This window comes from Carcharodon carcharias, chromosome 7 (genome assembly GCF_017639515.1).
Source record: "Carcharodon carcharias isolate sCarCar2 chromosome 7, sCarCar2.pri, whole genome shotgun sequence".
Lineage (NCBI taxonomy): Eukaryota > Metazoa > Chordata > Chondrichthyes > Lamniformes > Lamnidae > Carcharodon > Carcharodon carcharias.
In genome coordinates, this window is record NC_054473.1 from 25754980 (window position 1) to 25771344 (window position 16365).

At 38.6% G+C, this 16365-nt stretch overlaps 1 protein-coding gene across 10 annotated transcripts in view; it reads left to right on the forward strand.

The window, feature by feature from the left end:
* The window catches only part of ippk (inositol 1,3,4,5,6-pentakisphosphate 2-kinase), a 75707-nt gene extending 65905 nt beyond the window's left edge, over nucleotides 1-9802 (forward strand). For all 10 annotated transcript variants that reach the window (XM_041191375.1, XM_041191380.1, XM_041191372.1 and 7 more), the window contains 3 exons: nucleotides 127-229; nucleotides 4006-4085; nucleotides 8097-9802. In XM_041191375.1, coding sequence (XP_041047309.1) covers nucleotides 127-229; nucleotides 4006-4085; nucleotides 8097-8322 — 409 coding nt within the window. In that variant the 3' untranslated portion in view covers nucleotides 8323-9802. The remainder of the gene's footprint in view (nucleotides 1-126; nucleotides 230-4005; nucleotides 4086-8096) is intronic.
* Nucleotides 9803-16365: the final 6563 nt, after the last annotated feature.

Here is a 16365-nt window from a genome sequence, read left to right on the forward strand (position 1 = left end):
AGATGGTGGACCGGCTTTGGGGAGTCAGGAGGTGGGTTACTCGCACTATTCCTAACCTCTGACCTGCTCTTGTAGCCACAGTATTTTGATTTTATGTAACTGTTATTTCCACTTTTCCCTATGCAGGAGTAGGTTACATTTAGATGGCCCTTATAACGAAGCCTTTTATGAAAATCTATCAGATTGTCATTCACAAGATGATGAAACAGTGGACTATGCAGCCCAAAAGGTAAAACTGGTTACAGGTTAATTTTTCATGGTGTGTATTAATGGGATGCAGACTGCATTTTAAAAAAAAAACTAATTCCTAGCATTGTTCAAAATATTGATGTAGACCTATACCATGTTAGTTCAATTGTTTTGTGTCAAAGTGTTAACTTGATAAATATCTATTGTGATGAATATCTAATTCATGGTTCATGTTAATATTTTAGAGGTAATGTTTAGTCGAGGAAGATTGTTGTTGTGAAGGTAAGGTAACTAAAATACTGGGCTTTAGAGATTATCAGAACACCTAAAAGAAAAGGGCAGTTCAGAAGGTTACCCATATTTACTTAGAGTCAGAATAGAAGAGATGGAGTCATAAACAGCAGGTGGGCTTATTTAGCTGGAATATTGGCGACGTGGTGTCTATACTGCTTGCAAAGAAGTGCATTCCAGTGAGATGTTTTGTTTTGGGAGTTAGAGCTAATTTAGCTCTAACAGCATTCAGTGAACCCTGAAAGGCTACTTCCTCATGAAGATGGGTGAAGTTTCAGGTGGTTCTTGGGTTTCAATTTATCTGTGCATTTGCTGGGAGAGGGAGTTTGTTGCATTTTGGACCTAGTGTGGTTTGCAGCTCACAGAGAAGCCCTGGCAGCTGTTAGCCAGCTCCAGACCTTTAGGATAAAAGCAAAAAACTGCGGATGCTGGAAATCCAAAACAGAGACAAAAATACCTGGAAAAACTCAGCAGGTCTGGCAGCATCTGCGGAGAGGAGCACGGTTAACATTTCGAGTCGAAATGACCCTTCAACAGAACTAAGTAAAAATAGAAAAGAGGTGAAATATAAGCTGGTTTAAGGGGGGGGTAGGATAGGTAGAGCTGGATAGAGGGCCAGTGATAGGTGGAGATAACCAAAAGATGTCACATACAAAAGGACAAAGAGGTGTTGAAGGTGGTGATATTAACTGAGGAATGTGCTAATTAAAGGTAGAAAGCAGGACAAGCAAGGTACAGATAGCCCTAGTGGGGGTGGGGTGGGGAGAAGGAATCGAAAAAGGCTGAAAGGTAGAGATAAAACAATGGATGAAAATACATTTAAAAATAATGGAAATAGGTGGGAAAAGAAAAATCTATATAAATTATTGGGAAAAAAAAAGTGGGGGGGGTGAAATCGGAAAGGGGGTGGGGATGGAGGAGAGAGTTCATGATTTAAAATTGTTGAACTCGGTATTCAGTCCGGAAGGCTGTAAAGTGCCTAGTCGCAAGATGAGGTACTGTTCCTCCAGTTTGCGTTGAGCTTCACTGGAACAATGCAGCAAGCCAAGGACGGATGTGCGGGCATGAGAGCAGGGTGGGGTGTTGAAATGGCAATTCGTTCGTTGCTCCCAATGCAGTTTCCTCTACATTGGAGAGACCAAACGCAGACTGGGTCACTGCTTTGCAGAACACCTTCTATCTGTCCGCAAGCATTACCCAGCCCTCCTGTCGCTTGACATTTCGACACTCCACCCTGCTCTGTGAAGAGTGGCAGTCTCTTGTGAGTTTTAACGAGATATTGTGACTCAGCATTCACTGACATCTGGGTAGGTTGCTGAGAAATCAGTGGGATCTGTCTTGATCGCATCTGTCATCTAATGTGCAGTGTGATGTGTTTGACCACAGTTTGCCTGTTAATTCATTTACCTTATATTAATTCTGAATGTTAGAGTACAGAATAGATATTGTAAATTTCCAACTTTTTATAGTGAAGTTTGTTTCATTTGTTTAAAACCGTGGAATCTTGGTGGCTTCTCGTAAGTAGTTGAGATTTCCAACTTTTCTCATTCATTGTTTTTTGTTTTAAGTGGACAATGTATAAGTCACATCTGGCAGCTATTCTGTAATTCGATGAGGGAGTTCCCTTATCAGCTGCTACATCAGTTGATAAACTTAAGTGAACAAGCGCCCTGGGACCCATATTCATAAGTACTTGAAAAGCCAAACTGGCTAACTGGTACTTGAGTCTTGTAACATGCCAATTTAAACTAGGTTAATGAAAACTGGAAAATCTCAGCAGGTCAGACTGCATTTGTAGAGTGCTTACATTTCAGATCATGTGACCTGAGCATTTAAAAACATTTTTTTATATTTCAGATTTCTAGTACTGACAGTATTTTGCTTTTGTAATTTTAAACTAAAAATTTCATATGACCCTAAATTTGTTAATTTTTCTGTTTGCATTTGGGCAGGCACCAGGAGTGTTTCATATGGTGGTTATTCCTTAGTTTGGCACTAGTGTGCTACATCTAAAATTCCAAAATAAAATTTTTCACATCTGCATTTTGTCACAGTAATGTACTGAGGAACCTTCATGCAGTGGACTGTAATACAGCAAAACACTGATTTTAGATTAAAGCTAACAGGCAAATTTACTCACCTGATTAGCACTTCATGAAGAAATAATGCACCAAGTTTGATGTAATTTTTAGCAGTGGCGCAGATTTTTTATTTGCAGTTGTTAAGTACACATCTTTTAGGTAGAACAAATCCATTCCTGATCCAGCTTTTATACAATCATCTTTGCTCTATATAGTTTTGCATTCTCACTCAAAGATCCATTTATTTGTTTGACCTGGGGCAAGCTCTTAGGGCAACCTCCTCTCTTCCTTTGGCCCATAATTATAAAAGTTGATGCTTTTAAAATGTGACACTAATCATGTTATGAACATCTTTATATTGGGTGGGTAGGATTGTTGGAGCTCCAGAGAAAGGAAGTTAAGGGTAAGTAACTTAGTCGTGCTTGCATTGAGGCTGTTGAATGTTTATACATGAGATTCTGTTAAGTTGTCCAGTATGCTATTTTACTGCCATGTTACACACTTCAATGGAAATAATTGAACATTCATGCTAGTGTTCCCTTGAGATGTAGGATGTCAGTGTCATAATTTTTAAAATGAACAATATCTGGGAGTATTATTTTGTTTTCACATCTTTACTGTGCTAAAGCAAGATGTGTAATTAAGTGGACCTTGGTCTACAATATATTACCCCTGTGTGTTTAATAACACAAAATCTTTGTTAGTTGAGCAAAGCCAACTCAGAAATGAAGTATAAATATAGCTCAGAAACCTGCAGCTTATTAGAACCGACCTAGGAAGAATAGAGCCCCGAAGCCATTGTATCCTGTTTTCTTTGAATTGGGAGTAACTTGTATCTTTGTTAGTAAAATCATTGAAAAACTTGTTTCTGAGCTTGATTTATATCTATCTGGTGCCCAAAACAGTTAAACTCCATCTTTTAAAGAGTCTACACCAAGCAGGAGATGATAAACAGAGAGGCTATCAGTGCTCATTTATTGACTGCTGTTAAAATGGCTGTGCATTAAGATAAGCTCCATCACTGTCTGATCCTTATTTTAATACTGGCAACTGCTTACAATCAGATGGAAAAGGTGACCAGAACTGACACCAAATATTTGGGTTTTATCTTGCAACTTGCAAAGTGATGCAGTATTTTCTTGCTGTGCTTCTCTAAATTGGTTTCAGTGATAAATCATGAGAAATTCTGCCATTTCCCATATAGCTTTGACATAATTTTTCTGACAATTGAATAAATGATTAATATTATCTAGCTTTTATACAATCATCCTTGCTGTATGTGGCTTTTGCATTTTCACTCCAAGATCCATTTATTTGTTTGACCTGGAGCAAGTTCTTGTATAGTCCTCTTCATTTAGCCCATAAATTATAAAAATTGATGCTTTTAAAGTGTGGATCTAACATCTATTATGACCAGAAAATTATTTTCTAAATTTTTATGCAGATTCATCAGTACAGGGTTGCCACAACGGCCAAGGATTGCTCCATCATGATAGCACTTTCTCCTTGTCCTCTGGAAGAACGGTAAGGGGGTCTGTCATTGGAAATATAGTAAAATAGTATTAATTTTTAAAAAAATATATAAATGCTGAAGTAACAGTCCATGAAAATCTCAAGGTAAAAGACAGGTTAACATTTTCCTTATCTTCATCAGGACGTAGGTTCTATACCCAAGACTCGCCCCTTTTTAGGAATTGTGTATTTGAAGGATTACCTAATTGGGAGCAATTTATGAAATGGTTTCACCTGTTTAAACCTCAGTATTTCTGACTTTCTCAATTTAAAAATTGTCAATAACTTTGTGATGAAACAGAATACTGGTTACTTTAACTTTCAGTGCACTAGAATAATACGTAGGATAGGAGTAGGAGCGTGAGATATATGTTGTACCAGTCTGTGCCTGCAATGCAACTGCTGTAGAATCCTTCTATTATTTGCTGATTGTCCAAGTTAATTGTGTAGTTGTCACACGCAATTGATTCCATAAGGTGGTCATGTTTATATTTTTAATGACACATTTTTTTCTTGAGTTATTAAATTCACATGTTTAGTGATCTTTGCAATTTCCTTTCTATCACGTGGTCTTGAGGCACACTGCAAGGTGACCTTGCTATCTCTTTGAAGAACTGCTTTTAGGAAAGTATGTTGTATTAAGGCCTTCATGCTGAGGCACCTTTTCATAATTTGTGATTTTCTTCCAATCTGGTCTTGAGTACCAACTCCATTCGAGCAATTACCCTATAAAGAACTAGACTTTCCTTTTCAGGAAAAGTGTGAGGGAATTTGAGAATGTGTTGTGATTGTGTTTCACAAAGAAAAGGAAAGCCATTCTAAACCATGCTAGTTCATCCATTCTAAAGTCCCTTCATTACAACATCCAACTGGTTCTTGAACATTTCTGGGAGTTGAATTCCACTTTCTAAACTTTCCATTTGGGCAATTGTACCTATCGCACCATCTCTTGCACAGGAGCTGTGTACGCTAATCCCATTTCCTTTCTCTTATCTCTACCTATTTATATATATTCTTCATACTTTTCTAATTTAATTGGTTGTGGTAAAGCATTCCATTTTCTCGTGACCCTAAATATTTTTTGTTCAAGTGATTGTTCTGAATCTATGCTCCCTTGTTGCAATTTCACCCAATTATTATAAAGTTTTTCACTATTTACGCATTAAGAACTTCTAAGAATTCAGAAACCTATCAGCCTTCTCTGTTGCAGAGGAAAAAAAAACAAGCTTTTTTCTGAATCCATGACCTCAGTCATGGTATAATTTTGGTTAATCTTTACCATTTCTATAATTCTAAAGTCCTTTTCCATAAGGAGGTGCTGTGAAATGCAAATAATACTCCAACTATGGTTTAAACAATGTCTTATACAAATGTAGGAATTCCATTTCAGTCACGAAGGATGTGGTTAGTGACTTTCTGAATTTCTCAGTAGATGGGCAAAACTGAAAATCTTGTATTTATTGCTCAACCTTAGTTGTGCCTGGAAGGTGATGGTGGACTTTAGTTGCAGAGTTTGTGCTGTTCTTGCTTTCACAAATGAAGAGCAGAATATATTGAAGTGAAGATGCGTTACTTGAAGCTGTGGTGTTCTGTGATATTGTTACGCTTGCTAATCTAGGTGTTAGAGATTACAAGGCTCTATTGCAGTAAGCTTGATCAGAGTGGCTTTGGATGCTAGACTGAAAGGAATTGAACAGAGAAAGAAAGTCATTTGGCAGTACAGAATTTGAGTGTTGCTGAAAAAAGAGACGTCTAAGCTTGTTGCATGCAGGAAACTTTGCAAGAATACCAATATAAGGGGAAAACAATTTATACTGTGTGTGATGAGAGTGCTGATTTGGTTGCCAAGTGGCGTTGCCATGGAGATTGCATCAGTGATGGTGACTGACAGTTAACTGTCAAGCATTGTTTGAAATTTAAACCAGGCATCTTGACCCTGATTGGTCAAGGCATTAACCTGAGGAATGAGTCAGCAAATGGCTGTCAGTTATTTTGTTTAGCCGAAACAGGTACAATGTATGTACAATTAAAAACAGAAAATGCTGGAAAAACTCAGGTCTGACTGCAGCTGTAGAGAGAGAAACCGAGTTAATGTTTAGAGTCTGTATGAACCTTCAGAGCAAAATGGCTTGGGGCCCTATTTACAAGGTTGCCGATAAGACCAATCTTATAGTGTATGGAACTGTAAGAATCCCAATGCCCAAGCCATTTGCTCACCATGCAAGCTTAATGCTGAAATAGGGGATATCAAAGGCATCCTGCTGGATAATAGCTACCCTGATTAGATTATTTTGTGCTGTATATATCACAAACTCAAGAATGGGCCTAAGGCGATCACTTTCAGCCCTGGAAAGTGTCCAGTCTACCTTGGATTACCCTGGAAGCTAACTTTTTCACGCTGCTACTATGTAATAGCAACACAAATGGCACTTGCCACTAACAGGATGCTGCTGTCAAGCCAAAAAGGCGTTCTGCCCATCACACAAATGAGTAATGTGGTATATGAATTTCAGTGGCCAGTGTGATGCTAGGTATGTAGGCCATATGTCTCAAAGACCGGCAGATCATATCAAACAGCATGTCCCAGCAGCTATTCACAATGGGCAGGGTACAGACCATATCCAACTAGCCCGAGCTTACAAAACTCATAACTATATCCAACATTAGATGTGATTCTGTGATTGGTCAACATTTGCTAAATAATCCTGTGTGCTAAAAATTATGTTGACAACCAATTTAAGATTGTCAGTCAGGCTCAGTGTGGTGCATTTGCATGTACTGGAAGCAACATATATTAATACAAGGCCCTGTTCTTTGCAGACAGAAAGAACATGTACACACATTGCACCTGTTTCAGCTGAACAAAATAAGTGATAGCCATTCACTGACTCATTGGTCAAGGCATTATCCTGAAGAATCAGGGTCAAGCTGCCTGGTTTAAATTTCAAATGATGCTTGGTGGTTAATTGTCAGTCACCATCACTGGTGTATGCTCAATGGCAGCACCTCTACCAATCAGCATTCTTTTCTCAGTATAAATTGTTGTTTTCCCTTGTATTGGTATTCTTGCAAAGTGTCCTGATGAGTGCAAGACGAAAAGCTTAGCCATGTCTCTTTTTCCAGCAATATTTGGGGAAAGGCTGTTTGGTACCAGTGTATTTGAGGACCGTGGAGAGGAAAGGAAGATTGGGAAATGGTTGGATGAGTTGGAATTGCAGCTCTTTTTGTTTTTCGGAGAAGAGAGTTACTAACAGCATATCCTTAAGCCATTTTTAGAGGAATAAGTATACCTCAGGCCAAAACTGAATATAGATGAATAGTCATTGGCATATAGTTCTGTTATACTTTTGACTAGCAATTTTTTTTTCTTGTTAAATTGTCAGAGGAAAATTCTTGTCCAAGAATTCATGGAGTCCATTGTGCTGTTTCTACAGCGTGGTGCTGGTTGGGACCTTGTTGACTGGAGCACACCTCAGAAGATGAATGCGCTCCCCATAACTCTGTCCATTGATTTCATGAGACAAGTCTCATAGTTCATAACTTACTGCATCATATGGCCTCATATGATTGCATCTTGAGTACTTGCATATGATTATTCAATTCAATGCCACAGTTTTAGTTTCAGAAATAAATTGAGATGGAGGTTTATTTTATGTTGTCCATTGGCAAATATTACCCAATTTCTAATTATTGAAAACTGAATTCTTATTTTATGATACTTATCTTTATTTCTCCCAACAGCTCTTGCCAGATTAGGGTATTTGTGGGTTGAATGGAAGATGTTGGTGGGGCAGGGGCAGGGGGAAAAATGGGCAGAGTAGCAGTAAGAAGATAATGTTGTATTCATGAATGCCAAGTAAAGAAATTAAAATAAACTCATTAATGATTTGGTTAAAATGCTATTTTAATGGAGACAGAATTTACTTTATATGTTTGTAAATGGTATATAGTGTGACTTCAAATGTGTATTTTAATTCCAGTAATACAGGATATATCTTCAATTACACACTTTTTTCTTCACAGGCCTGAACCACGTACCACAATTCAGACATCAAGGGCTTGCTTTGTATATTCTGTCGCTATTCTAGATTTGGATCCCAAACCATATGAGAACATTGCACACCAGTACAAACTTGACGGGAAGATAATAAACTTTTACGTGCAGAGCATGAGGGCTAAAAAGGATGTTACCACTCCAAACTTTTACAAGGAAAATGAAGAATGCACACTGTTTTTTCATTCAGCATGAGCTCTTCTAGGGCATTGCTATTCATCTTAAAAAGTAAAAGGACTGTACTGACTGAGAGGCCACAACCACAAGTGAGAAGTTTAGAAAATATCTGTCCTGAGTAGATTTGAATATTGAAGTTGGCAAGAATAATTTCTAATTGTGAACATCACTCACTAAGCTTAATAGATTGGTTTGCACCAATAAGAAAAATAGCACTAAACAGCTTTTACTGAAAAATCCAAAAACTCCTCATCTTGAAAGGAAACTACAGATTGTAAATACTAAAGCACAATAATTAAGGGTTTCAGTAGAGTCAGTTGAATAGTGTTCCAGAATGCTTTATCTTGGAGAGTTGGGGAAGTTTTTAAAAAGCAGCTAAATAAAAACCTTTAGTTACAAAGCACTGAAATATATGAGAAACATGTCCAATAACAAAATCTCAAGGAAAGTAATTTTTTTATTGTTGCAATTTTTTTTTAAGTTTCAAAAGTGTGGGTTAAGGCAATTGTCATGAACTTGATTAAAATTGCCCATTTACTTGACTTTAGCTCATCACAGGAATTGCTGCTGGGAGTGACATTTGCTTTTTCACTGTTTTAGTTAGTACCACTTCTGCCAGTTGGTGAATATTGCCACAGTTAGTGCACATGACTGTCCTAACTCCTTGTAGTTCTACATCTGATCTAATCATTTTAGAACAGGGCCATTGAAATTGGGGATTTTCTAGTTGAGTAACCTTCAACCTGTCAAAATGGCTTGCAAGAGTTAGGGCAAAGAATTAAAAGTGTAAGCAGTATTTGTATTGATGAATATGAAGCATTACTATCCCAAGGTTTTAACAGATACTTGATACTAAACTCATTTTCAGGAATACAAATTGCAAAGGATGCCGATTTATTGTTTAACTGTCTTCTGAATGTCAGGGTTAGAATTAAACTTGACGGAATGGCCATAGCATTTTGTATTTTTAAGAGTACTTTATTTTAAGTGGGGTATTATTTTTCTGTCAGCATATGTGTCAGTGCATTACATACCCTGAAGTAACTCACTTTGGAGAAGTAAAAATTCTGACAAGTTTATTAAGAAATTTTTAAAGGGTTGAGTGGGTTTGACAATTCCTGGGCTTTTGGAATACATTGTCGGAAAACTAGAGGCACACTGATTTTCAATCCACTGAAATACATGAGTGAAAAATCATCTAACTATGCCCTGGCTAGTTCACAAGTTGCATTTCCAGTGAGTGCCAGATTGCGGAGTCACCTCCAGTTGATTTAAGGTTTTTTTTTGTTTAAATAAAAATTAGAATTGATGCTTATTCTAGAAAATTGTTTTTATTCCTAACTGTAATTAAATTGATTTTGTAATAGCTGTTTAAAAACATCAGTCAAAATGTGCACTGATTGGGGCTGTCTATTTAACCAGAATCAAAATGCCACTTCAGTGTATATGTTTGTTTACAAGTACGACTAATAAACAATAACAGAGTTAAAGTGCTAAATATGAAAAAAAAAATGGTGCTATTTAAATGAACTGTTCAAGTCAACATTACTGAGCTGCATTTCTGGCATCAGAGCAATAGAGCCAGAGACACTCCAGACAGTGGGGGGAGTGTGTGCTGGGGAAAGGTGGCAGGGGGGCATAAATAAACTGAGCACATAAGCATTTTGGGAGAGTGGCATGATGGGGCACTGAAAGGCTCCTTGAGAAAGGAGTAGAATGGGAGCAGCACAGACTTCAGGAGAGTAATATTCGGGTTGCCGTTTCACCACAGACTTTAAATGCAAATTGAGGGAGAATGGAATGAACAAGTTACATGAAAACATTTTTTTTAAAACTCAGCAAAAAAGATTTGCACAGATTTATTTAAACTGTTTTACCAGTTAACTTTCTTTAAATGCGCTTTGCTGATTTTACGTGGGTCATGCCAAACTGCCTCCTTGTGCAGTTAAAGCAGTGCACAGATCCAAAGTTTCTAGACATGCTAACTTTTAGGTGAAAATCTGGAAGGACTAATTTAAAAACTATTTTGTCATTATTGAATTAAACCATCTTTATTCTTTCCCCTGCTTGCCTTGATGTCAACCAGGCTGTGAAATAGTCTACTCATAAGTGAAAGGAAACTGAATACTAAAATGTTACTGCGTGATTTAAAAAAAAAAATTCCACAACATTGTCTATTTGATCCTTTAGCTAGCTAGCCCTTGGCCCTCAACTGAGGCAAATTGATGCCATTAAAAATCTGTCAATAAACTTTTTCTGGAGAAGTGGGTGTACAACTCTGCTACCTTTTGGGGGCTGCCTAAGAGCACTTACTTCATGACATTGCTGTTTTTAAAAAAATATATATATTCATTCATGGGATGTGGGCATCGCTGCGGCATTTGTTGCCCATGCCTAATGGCTCTTGAGAAGGTGGTGGTGAGCTGCCGCCTTGAACCACTGCAGTCCATGTGGCGCAGGTGCTGTTAAGGAGGGAGTTCCAGGATTTTGAACCAGCAACTGTGAAGGAACGGTGTTATAGTTACACGTCAGGATGGTGAGTAGCTTTTTGTTTTAACTTGTTCGTAGGATGTGGGTGTAACTGGCTAGGCCAGCATTTATTGCCCATCCCTAATTACCCTTGAGAACTGAGGTAACTTAAGAGTCACGTAAGCCAGACCAGATAAGGACAGCAGATTTTTTTTATTGAATTCAAATTTCACTCTGGTGGGATTTGAATCTGGGTCCCCAGAGCATTGCCCTGGGTCTTTTGAATTACTAGTCCAGTGACAATACCACTGTGCCACCAATTCCCCACTGAGAGGGGCACTTCCAAGTGGTAGTGTTCCCATGTGTCTGCTGCCTTTGTCCTTCTAGGTGGTAGCAGTTGTGGGTTTGGAAGGTGCAGTCTAAGGAGCCTTGGTGAGTTCCTGCAGTGCATCTCTTATGGTACACACTGCTGCCACTATGCGTCAATGGTGGAGGGAGTGAATGTTTGTGGATGCGGTGCCAAAGCAAGCTGCTTTGTCCTGGATGGTGTCAAGCTGAGAGTATTCCATCACACTCCTGACTTGTGCCCTGTAGATGGTGGACAGGTTTTGGGGAGTCAGGCGGTGAGTTTCTCACCATTGGATTACAAGCCTCTGACCTGCTGTTATAGCCACAGTATTTATATGGCTAGTTCAGTTCAGTTTCTGGTGAGTGGTAACCCTCAGGATGCTGATAGGGGGATTCAGCGATGGTTTTGCCATTGAATGTCAAGGGGTGATGGTTAGATTTGCTCTTGCATTCCCTGGCACTTGTCAGCCCAAGCTGGATATTTTCCATGTCCTGCTGCATTTGGACATGGACTGCAGAAGTATCTGAGGAGCCACAAATGGTGCTGAACATTTTGCAATCATCAGCAAACATCCCCACTTCTGACCTTATTATGGAAGGAAGGTCGTTGAAGAAGCAATTGAAAATGGTTGGGCCTGGGACACTACCCTTAGGAACTCCTGCTGTGATGTCATGGAACTGAGATGACTGACTTCGAACAACCATAACCATCTTCCTTTGTGCTAGCTATGACTCCAACCATTGGATAGTTTCCCCCTGATTCCCATTGACTCCAGTTTTGCCCAGGCTTCTTGATGCCACACCCTGTCAAATAGTGCCTTGATGTCAAGGGCAGTCACTCACCTCACCTCGTGTTCAGCTTCCATGTTTGAGCCAAGGCTGTAATGAGGTCAGGAGTCGAGTGATCCTGGTGGAACCCAAACTGGGCGTCAGTGAGCAGGTTATTAAGCAAGTGCTGCTTGATAGCACTGTTGATGACCTCTTCCAGCATCTTGCTGATGATCAGGAGTAGACTGATGGGATGGTAATTGCCTGGGTTATGTTTGACTTGCTTTTGTGTACAAGACATATCTGGGCAATTTTCCACATTGCCAGGTAGATGCCAGTGTTGTAGCTATACTGGAACAGCTTGGCTAGGGGTGCGGCAAGTTCGGGAGCACAAGTCTTCAGTACTATTGCTGGAATATTGTCAGGCCCCATAGCTTTTGCAGTATCCAGTGCCTTCATCCGTTTCTTGATATCACATCGAGTGGATCGGATTGGCTGAAGACTGGTATCTGGGGACCTCTGGAGAAGGTAGAGATGGATCATCCATTCACCACTTCTGGCTGAAGATTGTTGCAAAAGCTTCAGCTTTATCTTGTGCACCGATGTGCTGGGCACTCCCATCGTTGAGGATGAGTGCCTCCAGTGAGTTTGTTTAATTGTCCACCACCATTCACAACTGGATGTGGCAGGACTGCAGAGCTTAGATATGACCTGTTGGTTGTAGAATTGCTTAGCCCTGTCTATCACTAGCTGCTTATGCTGTTTGGCAGGCAAGTAGTTCTGTGTTGTAGCTTCAACAGATTGGCACCTCATTTTTAGGTGTGCCTGGTGCTGCTTCTGGCATGCTCTCCTGCACTCCTCTTTGAACCAGGGTTGAATTCCTGGCTTGGTGGTAATGGTAGAGTTGGGGGGGGGGATATATTGGGCCATGTGGTTACAGATAGTGGGAATACAATTCTACTGATGCTGATGGCCCACAGCTCCTCATGGTTCCCCAGTCTTGAGTTGCTAGATCTGTTAGAAATCTATCCCATTTAATAGTGGTAGTGCCACACAACATGGAGGGTATCCTCAATGTGAAGACATTGTGATATCATGCAGTTCACTTAGAGTCCATGTTGCTGTGGCAACATGCACTTTTACATGCATGTTGTGGCCTGGAGATATGGATAGTGATGATGGAGGCCCCAACATTCATTCGATCACATGGCTGACCAGGAATCTGTCCCTCTCTTACCACCTGCCAATTTCATGTGATGAAAGGATTTGGAGGTTGATAATCAACCTATTTGGCTGTGTTATGAACACATCTTCCTTGGCCATCTCAAACTGAAACTCCAAAAAGCATGCATTTTGCTACCTGGTAGCAGGGCCAGAAATCCCTGGTTGAATAAAGTGGCCAAGTAGAACCACAACAATCATCTGGGTTAACATTAAGAAATAGGTAATCCGAAGGTAAAGCATTTGGTGTAAAAATATTATTGCTAAGAAACATATTTAGATTTTAAGACCCATGTTGGAAGTCTCTACTAAATCTTGGGAAATAATACCTATCCTTCCCTGCCTTGGGAGGTTAGCCATTGTATGTGCAATGATATGAATGAAGAGGCAATGCTAATTACTGTTAGGTATTATTATGCATATTAGATTGCATTTCATCTATCTCTAAGATTATTAGAGGCTGTATTGAATATTCTTAACCTGAATTATTGAGATGAAACATGTACTTCAGATTGAGAGTTTACACATTCAAACTTACATTACTAATCTGTAACTTATATAACATATATCAGCAATGCTTCCTGCTTAAGTTAAATTCATTATTTTTGTCCAAAAGCCAACTTTCTAATTTGATTTGAATTTTTTGTTTTTTAACCCTCTCAGAAATGAAGGGGGCCTTTTCTTTAGTAAAGCATAAACTGCGATACATCCTCTGGCCAGAAAAGAAACTTGGATAAAAATAGGAAAAATATTTATATTTTTCAGGTTATCCTATCTAAGGAATATGTGTACACATATTCCTATCTTTCAGGTTGGGCCTATACTCATTGAAGTTTAGAAGAATGAGGTGATCTTATTGAAGCGCATAAAATCCTGAGGGGGTTTTGAGAGGGTAGCTGCTGAGTGTTTCCCTTCATGAGAATCCAGAATTGGGGGCACAATTTAAAAATAAGGAGTCTCCCATTTAAGAAGGAGATAAGGAGGAATTTCTTAAGTGTTATTTAGTCTTTGAAATTCTCTTCCATTAAGAGCAGTGGAGGCTCGGTCATTGAATGTCTTCAAGGCTGAGTTACAATTTTTGATGAGGGAATGCAGGGTTATTAGGAAAGTGGAATTCAGGTCACTATCTGATCAGCCATGATCTTATTGAATGGCGGAGTAGCTCAAGGAGTAGAATAGCCTACTGCAGCTCCTGTTCCTTACGTATTTTTTTCAGTTACATCCCCATCACTTCATATTACTAGTTGCTCTCCAGCTGCCCCCCCCCCCCCTTTCTCTTTACCACCCCTGCGCTACAAAACCACCATTTCCACACAGACACAAAAGCCTTTTGTATCAGCAGGCTCTTAAAATTGAGCTCAGGAGAGGTACCGTCTTTGGACAGTGACTAGGTGTAGACATTCGATAGTGGAAATTGATCAGAACCAGGAATGCCTGGTTTTTCCTGTCCAAACCTGGTCTGTATGGCTCAATTCCATGTCAGGAAATGCACTTATTTACCAAAAAGATGGGACTTTTTTTTAAAAGAGAAAGTCTATTGCAGGATAGTGTTCCTTCTAATCATAATCATCTCAAAAGGGCTGATTCAATAGTTTATACGTGGTATGTTGGGTGTCACTTCATTTCCACGAATCCAGTGTATCACAAATTGAGCTAAGTTCAAACCAAGCAGTTGATAAATGGAAACAAATTCTAGCAGTACTATGTTCATATTTTTTAATGTTACAACTGGGAAACATCAAGTGCAAGAATATTGTTATCCCCATTTATCTACTTAATTTAATAGCCAAAATACTGTATAGTTTGCTCTGAGAACTATCTTAAAACGGTAAGGTGTCAGGGAAATTGATTTTTAATTCTGCATAAAGTGGCATTTGTATTGCATGTTCAAGGTAAAGTGATAATTGGATGAGAATTTCTGTAACCTTGTAAATCTTTATTAAAAAGTTGCTAAAGCAGTTTTACCAATTGAATAATTTACTCAATTACTCCTAAACACATTTGCTAGTTCATTATTAATGTTTTAAACTTAAAAGATAATTTTGAACATGGATAAAAATCCACAGTTTTTGTCCACAGCTCATGAAATGCGTAATGTTGATTGATCTTACACGTGCAAGTTAATATTCACCAGCTATGTTTTTGAAGTTTCACAGCACACTCCTGTTATAAACATCTAACATGTCAAAGTGTTAAATGCTTTTAATAAAAATAGATCATCTAATATGATTGTCATACTACTTCTTCCTCGAATGTTGCTCCTATTGCATTTCTTATCAGTCCCTTAAGTCAGACTAAACCTTTATCTCATGCTGACTACAGCAACTGGAGCTGATGGATAGTGAATGATGTGTGACAGTTGTTTTGAGTATGACTGAGTGAATTATACCTACCACCATCTAGCTTGAACACTGGTACTTAGGAACTTTGGTTGAGGTGAATCAGCATTGTTAACAGCACAACAAATAGCAGAAACAACTGGCAGAGTGAAAGGACTGGTTTGCCATTGCAATTACACTCAATTAAACAAGGGTTTTTGTCCTATGGTGCACAACCTAACAGATAAAAACCTCCAGACAATTCTACTAAGTACAGTGATTTCATTAAGCTTGGGGTTTTTTGAAGCACCCTCCCATCTGTTGATTTGTAAACATGCCACTGAGAATTATGATTCAGTTGTCTTTTGTTATAGCATTTCTACAAAACAAAACTAGTACTGTTTCTGACCATTAGTTGCTCTTACCACTATACACTGTATTTAATGGATTTTTAAAATAGTAGAGCAATTATGAAATAGGCTGTGAATTAAACTACCAATATGTGAATGAACTAAAACAAAATGCTGGAAAAACTCAACAGCTTTAGCAGCATCTGTGGAGAGATGGAGTTAATGTTTCGAGTCCGATAGACTTGCTGAGTTTTTCCAGCATTTTCTGTTTTTGTTGTGAATGAACTAAAAATGGGTTTACATTTAAGATTTGAAAGGTTATTTCAACAGACTACTGTGGTATAGGTGACTTGTCTTGTGTGTATTATTGCAATAGAATTTGCCCTGTATTTGTAAATATTCTTTGGCAATTTGTATTTAAATGCTATATTTATTTTTCATGTTATAGTGCCATGGGAGAAATGAAATGTATTTATGGCATATCCTGTTGTACAAAATACTTCAAAACGGTACATGTAAAGTTAATAAAAATCATGTCTGTAGTAATAAAAGCATCCTTTATTTACAAAAGAAAAAACCTTTTTTTC